We start from the raw sequence: 8948 nt of genomic DNA on the forward strand, positions 1-8948 counted from the left end.
TTGCAATTTGGTGATTTTTCAGCCACCCTTTGGCCCCAAATTCTATTCATTTTCGCACACACCCAGAAATCTCCTCTCCCTTCAGCGTTCTGCACCACGTTGAATTTATGGTTAAACAATCGGACTCACAGCTAAAATTAACCCTTTTTCACCCCCTCATCTTACCATTAATCAAAATTTAATGAAAGCTCGCAGAGTTTAAGTGAACTTTCACTTCTCGCACTGTATCTTTTATCCCTCGAGGGGGCATTTGAATCCCCATTCACTCCGTCTCAGAAATGTTCTGGAGGAATTTCTTTTGTTGTTCTTCCACTTCGACTCGGCCTCCCCACTTTTGCCTTAATGGTCTCATTACCCAACTTTTACTTGTTTGCACAAATGACCCTGAAACACACTCCAATGACCCCTAACCTCTCGAATGACTTAATCAAACTTTCTTTCTGCCATCAGCATGGCAATCTTCACTGCCCGACAGGCTTTAATGCTCTTTAATGTCTCACTTTTCTGGCCACATTGGCTGCTGCTGCTGAGGAGAGTTTGTCACATTTTGGGCATTCCTTCTGCTCTCTACTTTGCCTACGAATTGACATTGATTTTATCTCTTCAGAAACCTCCTCACCATATCTATGACGAGGGGATATTTTCCCTATAGGAGAATATATATATGAAGGAAATTCCTCAGTCCAGAGTCGACATGAATTTTAAAATATCTTCTCATCTTCTCAAGATATTGGAGGCAGAAAGTGCCTCTGTGAGAAAAGACGAGACAATTTAATTCTCAAGACAATTTCATTCCCTCCCACCTCTTGTGGGGGAGGGAGTGGAAGAAAAAATTAGTAAAATCCCCAATAAAACCACCCCCGGAAATGCGGAAATTCTTTCCTTTTTTCCCCCGTCAAACGGAGAAATGTATCTTATTTTTTTTTCGCAGCGAAATAAGCAGAATTTTCACATGTGAATTCACAATGTCAAAAACTCCCAGTCGACATTTCTCAAATGATTCGAATTTCATCATCTTCGCGCGCGCGATGGAGATGAAATATTTCACAAGAATAACATTGTTGGGAGAGCTTTTGCCCATGCATACGTACATAATACAGCATGTATATGTATTTATAGTCAATATTCAAACGAGTGGGGAAACGAGAAGAGCTCAAAGAGATTTATAAGGGAGTTTATTACATTTTTCCATCCACTTTTTCCTCCCCAACAAGCTGTGAGACGTGCCTTTTGACGGGGAAAATCAATTATTATTATGGGCTGTATTTATTCATTAAGCGACACAGAGTTTGGGGACAGTTTTGAACTTTTATGGAAATTTTTTAACGAACCGCATGACAAGTTTCCCGGGGAAATATATTTATTAATACCGACAGGTAAATGTACTTTTTTTCGCATGAAATTGATATTAAACAGAAATGTTCGTGAATATTAATGGGGGGAAAAAAAACTTGATTTTGTGCCAACTGAAGTGATGTTTGATATTAGCAGCATTTTTTCACATTTAATGTTAATAAATTGAAACAAATATGATATATTCGTCACTTCATCTCTTATGTAGAGCATCTTGTGCAAAATACATATCATGACACATTGAAATTGAATTGAGAGATTCGATGGGAAGACGTGATCCAAATACATATTTTCAACAAACTTCCGCGTCTTTCGATTTTTCAATCTAACGTTGAAACCAGAGGGAAAAATATAGTCGCGGATTCTGCAAAAATGGTCACACTTTGTTCATGCCAAATCATGTGCGATATCTTCTTTGAATGCTTTCATTCTTCTCTCCCCAAGGGGTAGATAATTTGCGAAGAATCTCTAACACATCGCAGGACTTCAGACTTCATGGTTTGTGTACAAAAACAAGACTAAAATCTACGAATGACCGGAATTTAACTAGAAACTGACTGAAATCTAACCGAAAACTAATTCAAATCTAACTGACAACTCTAAATCTCACATTTTTCGTATCTTTCTTGATCATATTCCTTTAATTTTTTTTCTTTTTAATCATTTTTAACTCAAAATTGCAACAATTTATTGAAACATTGAGGTTATATTTCATTTTAGCGTTTTTTCTCCTAAAATCACTATTTTCATTGAATAAAAATACTCAAATCTATCAATAAAGTGAAAATACTTTCAATTTAGATGCAAGAATTTCTTCTTTAAAATGTTATTTAGTCTTAAATCAGTCACATAACCTAGAAAAATATGTCAAAATTAAAATTTAGATAAAAATTCATTTCTGAGAACAGAATAGTGACCAAAAAATTAAAACTGTGAGGCAAATATTATATCAATTAAAGCACTTCCACTTCCTTAACCTTCTATTCATCTGTACACTACTTCTGACCATATTATCTCCCCCTTGTTCTTCACAACGCTTTTTCGCTCTTGTGGCGCACAAAACTGCTTCCAACACTTTCCAACCATCGTTGAGTTAATCGAGATTAGAACTAACGTTCTTCCTTATTTCAACTTTTTCGATTTTTGAAGAGAAACTTTCTCGTCTGAGGAATCTTTTTCCACCAAGCACAGCGTGGAGAGAAAAGCGAGATATTCCTCAAAACTTTGACTATCTTTTCATATTTATGGCGCTTGTCGGGGCGAAAGTTTGTTTTCTGCCAAAGAATTGGCGAATTGGAGATTCGCATCATTGTCACTCATTGAGGGTGAATTTGCTGGCAAGAGGAAAAACGGGAAAATTTCATTCTATGGCCACTAAATCATTCATTCTCCACTGATATTCATACGCAAATGTTTTCATGAATTATTCTATTGCTTTGTCGCAGCTGAAAAAAAAGACAAAAAAAAGGCTCGGGGGAAATGTAAATTAACAGGATATGAAGTTATACTTTTGTTGAGTCAGAATTTATAACCCAGGATTGGATGCGTGTTGGGGAAAAAATCAGGAGAAAAGTCCTAAATTCCATTTCAACCGTTGGCTAGAGTATTTACGCCTGAGGTCACATTTTAATCCACACCACATTTTTGCAAATTAAATCCTCACACTTTCGCCCATTTCGGAGTCTCATCTAAATAATTATGGAAAAATATTTGCCAAGCCGTGTTTGGGGGGTGATAAAATCACAACTTTCGGGCCGCCAAAGAAGGGCGAATTGGGGAAAAATTAAATTCTCGTGAATGGAATGAAAAATTTGAATGATTTTTCAATCAAACTTTCTCCTTCTACACTAGCAATTTCACATTTGCACAAAAAAAAAAGTGCAGTGGAAAAACATTGCAGGACATTTTTTTTAGTCCGTCAGGAGCTTCATCAATATTCACGCGCGCTGTTTCAACTGGAAAATTGCCAAACCAATTGACTGCGTTGTGATTTTCCAGCAATTTGCATCTCAAAAGACATCCAGCAGTGAAACAATACATGAAAATCTCTCCCAGTGAATTGAAAGCTCTTCACATCAGGAAAAAGCTCTCAGCATGTGGACTTTTTAACAGCCACACCCTTTCGCGCGTCTCTCAAGCTCCGGCTTTTCCACACGCTAATTGCGAGAAAATGCGAAATATCGTTAGTCGAATGGGTGAAATTATTGCAAAGCGGTGGCAAAAATCTGGCAATCAATGGAGCAATGAGGCAGAAGGCATATTCCCTCTCTTGCCTAATGAATAGAGAGTCTCTCGCATGGCAGGAAGTTTGCGACAAACAAGCAGTACATCAGCATGTTAGGTGTGTGTGTGTTGTTTACAATTGAGTCTCCTAAATTAGATTTTAAAGTGCCATTCGACGTTTATAGGACGAAGTTAATTAAATGCCATTTCGCCCACACACTCTGAGCCTCGTGTGTGTGTGCCATCATCCTTATCAACCACGGGCTGCTGGAGTGTCTCTCGCGCTGATAATTTCCCGCCCACAAACTTTGATCCTTCTCAGAGCGTCGCGTGGAAGGAGATACTTATTTGCCGGCTATAAATCTCACGTGTGCCTTATATGGTTCTCAGACTGCCAAACCGGCATCAGCAATATTTTCCCAGAGGTGTAACAGTGGTCGCAGTTTAAACTGCTTCACTCTCATTATCTCACCGAAATCAAACTGAAATTTCACTGATAACTAACTGAAATTTAACAAAAAAAACTAACCGAAATATATCATAAATTTAACCGAAATCTAACTAAAATCCAAAATCTAACCGATATTTAAACAATATCTAACTAAAAACTAACCGAAATCTAACTACAATCTAACTGAAAGTTTTATAACTCTGATTTTCAGATTTTTCAATGTAAGAAGACATAGATAGTCTTCTTTTGATCATTTTAATTGAACTGTTGATAGTAAATTTTTATTCTTAAATACAATTTTTCTGACTCAGATCTCAGAATCTCAAATTAGAATGAGAAAAAATGCTCAACTGTACCAATAAATGGGAAATAATTTCACTTTCAGTATGCAAGAATTTCTATTTTAAACCCTTTTTCGTTTCTAACAAATCACAGAATTTTGAATAATATGTGAAAATTAAGAATTAATTGAAAATTTCTTTCTTTCTTTGAAAAATCTTTGAGACAACGAATATTTCTTAGATATTTGAACACTTTTTCTGCCTTCTGCACCTCTTCAAATCGCGACAGTGATTCGACTTGTGCTCTAACATCTGTATAATTTTGCTCACTTCAACGTTAAATACTGGAAAATGAGCTCAACTAAAGGGAGAGACGATTTAGTATTATCATAAAGATAGATATCTCGCAAATTACTTACAAAATACCATGTTTTTGGCACAAGTTTTATCTGATTTTCCACTCTGTGATTCGCCACATTTGTGAGCAACTTGACATCAGTGAAAATTAAAAGCTTTTCATTTGCTGTAATGACTCTCAAACGTGTGGTCATTTTTACCTCATTGGCGGCTCTGCTCTTTGGCTCAGCCGCAACACTGGTAAGTATAAATCAAGAGTGTGCATCAATTGCGCTGATGTCTGTAGATAATTTCCCTTTGCAGTCGCTGTACGATTTGGTGGTCAAGAGAATTCAGTGCACGGAACTCATTGAGAACTACATTGATAATTCTTGCACGGTGAATTTGAAAAATCGCTCAACGACGTACATTCAGATAAACGTGACTCCGCACTACGATTTGGTGGATCCCATAATCAGGATAACATTCTATAAGCGCTTTGTTGTGTACCGGAAATTCCTCATCGATGTCAGGGAGGATTTTTGTGGGCTCATCAAGGAGGGAAAACCGGCGCCAGTCATCAGTATAATATGGAAAACGCTGAACAAGGGCTCTAATCTGGCTGAGGGTTGTCCAATGGTCAAAGTAAAGCTGCTTCACTTGAATATTCCGATGTATTTATGGCTAAATGATGCCTATTTTCCACAGGATACGCTCTACTACGTCAAAGACTACGTCTTTGATGTGTCTCACTTCCCTCCGGGCTTGCCAACAGGTGACTATCGCATTGATATTGAGATGAATAACAGTGCGGATGGGAAGGACTTCATAAAGATTGAAATTTTCATCGTGCTGACCCGAAAGCCAGCCTCAGACATTGAGTGGAGCTAAAAGGGAAGCGACGAGGGCTGCTCAAGTGAGGAATATCAAAGAATATCCAGAAATGGATGCAAATAAAAATGAAAATCCTTTGGAATACGCAGAATGTGTGATGGAAAATTAAAGCATTTACATCGCTCTTATTTATTAATCGCTCACAAGAACGTGCTTTTGTGAGCGAATTAATTTCTTCTGCTTCTCAAATCACATTTTGCGGGATTTGTGATGAATAATTATTTATTGGAAGACGTTTAAACTACCTCAAATTACCGAATTGGTTTAATTGTAGTATGAAAAAAAGTGTAAAACAGGAAAATATGTGAAAAAAGACATGCCGCGAGCTGGATTTGAACTCATGAACGCAAATGTGCGAAGGAAAAGGACGCAAAAATGCAATATTAGCAGCTTTTCAAACGAGTATTGTGGAAAAATACATTCTGGGCTTGAAAAAGGAGTTCTTAAGAGAGGTTTCGAGCCCAAGAATTGACATTAAAACGTTAAAAAGAATGTTAAAGTCATAAATTTTCTCTCACTCTGAGAAAAAAGCAATTCTGAGTGCCAGAAAAGAGTTTTGCGCGAAGATTGAGGGAAAAATGCTGATAAAAAGCGATAAAGTGAAGGAAAATACACGAAAAAGAGTGGTGAAAAGAATAAAACTGCAGGAGAATCGAACCCGCGATTTCACGATCTTGTGATAACTTCTTGTGTAAGTTTTTCTGTCTAAGACGCTTACGAAAACACAAGTTCGAATTAGTAATGGGAGGGAGTATTTCAGGAATGGATTATGGAATGAACTATTAGGAAATTGAAAGAATTGAAACCACTTTTTCCCCAAATTGAACAACCCTCGAGAAGAGAGGAATTATTGTAATATTTACCAATGGGCCGAAAAGCATAAAGTGTGCACTTTTCTTTGTAGTTTGAAGCAAGGGGAATTTATGAGCACTCGAGGGGAATTTGGCCATAGTTTGGGTGCTTAATGAAAGCACGAGAGGAAGCTCGGCAGACAAACTTCCAAATTAGAGAAATGTGCTTCGCACATTTTGTTGCGCTTCACTGTGTCTCATTGTTGCAGCATTGCATTCATTTAATGTGCACAAATCCCCTTGCTGTCTGCAAATAAGTCGGGGCAGCACTCTGCCATGGAGTGGAGGATGTTATGTTGGCTTTTTGCCTGGGAGAAGGGCGAGAGAGAGAGAGAGAGAGAGTGAATAAAATGCAGAATTTCCCGTGCTATTCATGGCGAATGCACATGATTGTATTCAAGAGATTTATCTTGTCATTCAACCCCATTCAATTTTTTTCTCTCCCTTCTCCAAACATGCTCTTGACAAAGCCCAGTTTTTCCATGGTTTCCATTGTCTAACACACATTGCGACAGTGATTCTGGGCTGTCTTGCCAGTTGATGCACAAAACACAAGTTGGATGGTAATTAAAAATTGATTTAACGAGCCAAAGATGTTAATAAACTTAACAAAGACCTCGTGGCAACTTTCAGTTGCCATGTGGTGATTTTGCTAAAAGGCGCTGCAAGATTGCGATTAGTATATTATACGAATGCGGTGAATTTATCTTCTGCGAAGCCTGAAATGTTTCAAAATCACGTGAAAATTAAGGAAACAGACAATAATGATGATTTTATGTAAATAATCACATGTTTATTGGATTTTTCTGACCATTTGTGTACATTTCCGGACGTCATTTCGACGTTTTCCATGGAGAATAATTAGTTTCCCAACACATTTTCGAGTACATGAAGAGCTATATATTTATTCTATTTAATAAAGATATCTTCCTGGACATTCTGACTAGCAGAATCCTTCAAGAATCCTATTGGAAACACGCCCAATGTCCAGGACAGTCGTGGATGAAGGTGTTTTGTCACTGAGATTCACTATTTTCTCCTGTTGAACACATTCTTTGCGTTGAAAACATTCAAATGGGGGGAAGTTGGAATATTCCGCCCTTAAAATACCCTCAAAGAGAAAATCTCGCAATAAAATGACTTTCTGACAGCTTAAATTCGTATTAAATAAACTCTGTCTTTGCCTTGCAACGCCTTCTCGTTCGTATTTCATTTGTAGTTTACACTAGCGCCGCCGAACGGCCGCAAATATAAGCTATGAAGACGTAAAGTTGCAACGAGGCGAAAAGCTGAGCAAGTTTATGAATATCATTTAAAATATATTGCCTGAAATGCCACGATGGTGATTGTTTCATGGAAGAAACTTTTCTTCCACCCCCTTTTTGAAAATTCAATAAATTCACTTGGTTTCACTGTCTTGTCGCCACCCAGAAAAGCTCCTTTCGCTGCGCGCCTTTTGGGGGGAGAAGGAAATGATGAATGAAACATTTTGCTCAGCATGAAATATGTTTAGAGATTTGCTTATTCTGTGAACATAGAGGAAAATGTGCTGATGGAAGGGAAAATCAAATTTTGAGACCGAACGGGGTGGAAATTTAATAATGATTTTCACTATATATTTGAACTGTCGAAAGCAAATTTTCATTAAGCGCCGCCTCAACTCTCATCTGCCTTTCCAATTAATCGAGAAACATAAAAATCAATTATCTGTATTTTTCCTCTGATCCTTCGTGTAGGATTAAGTGAATGGGATTACTTGAGAATTAAATGGCTTTCTTCTGCACTGAACAACACACAGCTTTCGTCCTTCGTCACTGAAATCCCCGCCACTTATCCAGCCGAGAGGCGGCTTCGCCCTGAAGGATAATAAAAGTCCCAATAATTGCCAATAGAAGACCCAGAAGAAAAGGAGGAACAGACAATGGAAAATGTATGTGTCAATAATTCCCTATTGGCATAAATGTATAAATAAATGCTTTATCGGAAATTCAATAGGATGAAAATAATGTAATTAAATGCGGAAGGAAGAGAAAGATAAGTAACTTTCGCTATAAATTGATTTGCTGAACTGATGCTTGAGTTGAGAGAGAGAAAGAGACTTTCACGTATTGCCAATTGACTAGATAACAATTTCCCTTTTATCCTGTCGCTTTTTGCTGAGTTTTGAGCGCTTAAAAAAAAACTTTTCAGACAGAATTCACAGGCGAGATAGAAAATTTCCATGAAAGGAACTTTATATTGAAGAGTGTCCTTCGTGGACAAAGGAATTCCCATCAGTTGGTGTTCCATTGAGTTTACAAAGAGGTGAATTTCAATTAAAATCTCCCTTTTTGCACAATTTTATTAAAGCCTCTTTCTCGCTTTCCTCCTCATCGTTCGACATTGAAGTCCATTTCCGATATCCTTTCCATTGTCAACTTTATGCGATGCTGCGGAGGATTTAATTCCGACTGCACGAATGCCGACGAGTTTGGATAGTGAGTCAGGAAGAGGGGAAATATTATCCAAACACAGGGTGATTCTATCCAGTTTCACTCATGCGCAGATGATTGAGAAAAT

The 8948-nt window shown here is 37.6% G+C and overlaps 1 protein-coding gene across 1 annotated transcript; it reads left to right on the forward strand.

Moving 5' to 3' along the window:
• Positions 1-4836: 4836 nt before the first annotated feature.
• LOC132262503 (uncharacterized) lies at positions 4837-5535 on the forward strand. Its single transcript, XM_059761783.1, has 2 exons — positions 4837-4905; positions 4969-5535. Exons 1-2 carry the CDS (start codon positions 4837-4839, stop codon positions 5533-5535), a joined length of 636 nt encoding a protein of 211 aa, XP_059617766.1.
• Positions 5536-8948: the final 3413 nt, after the last annotated feature.

This window comes from Phlebotomus argentipes, unplaced genomic scaffold (genome assembly GCF_947086385.1).
Source record: "Phlebotomus argentipes unplaced genomic scaffold, Phlebotomus argentipes genome assembly contig_15, whole genome shotgun sequence".
NCBI lineage: Eukaryota > Metazoa > Arthropoda > Insecta > Diptera > Psychodidae > Phlebotomus > Phlebotomus argentipes.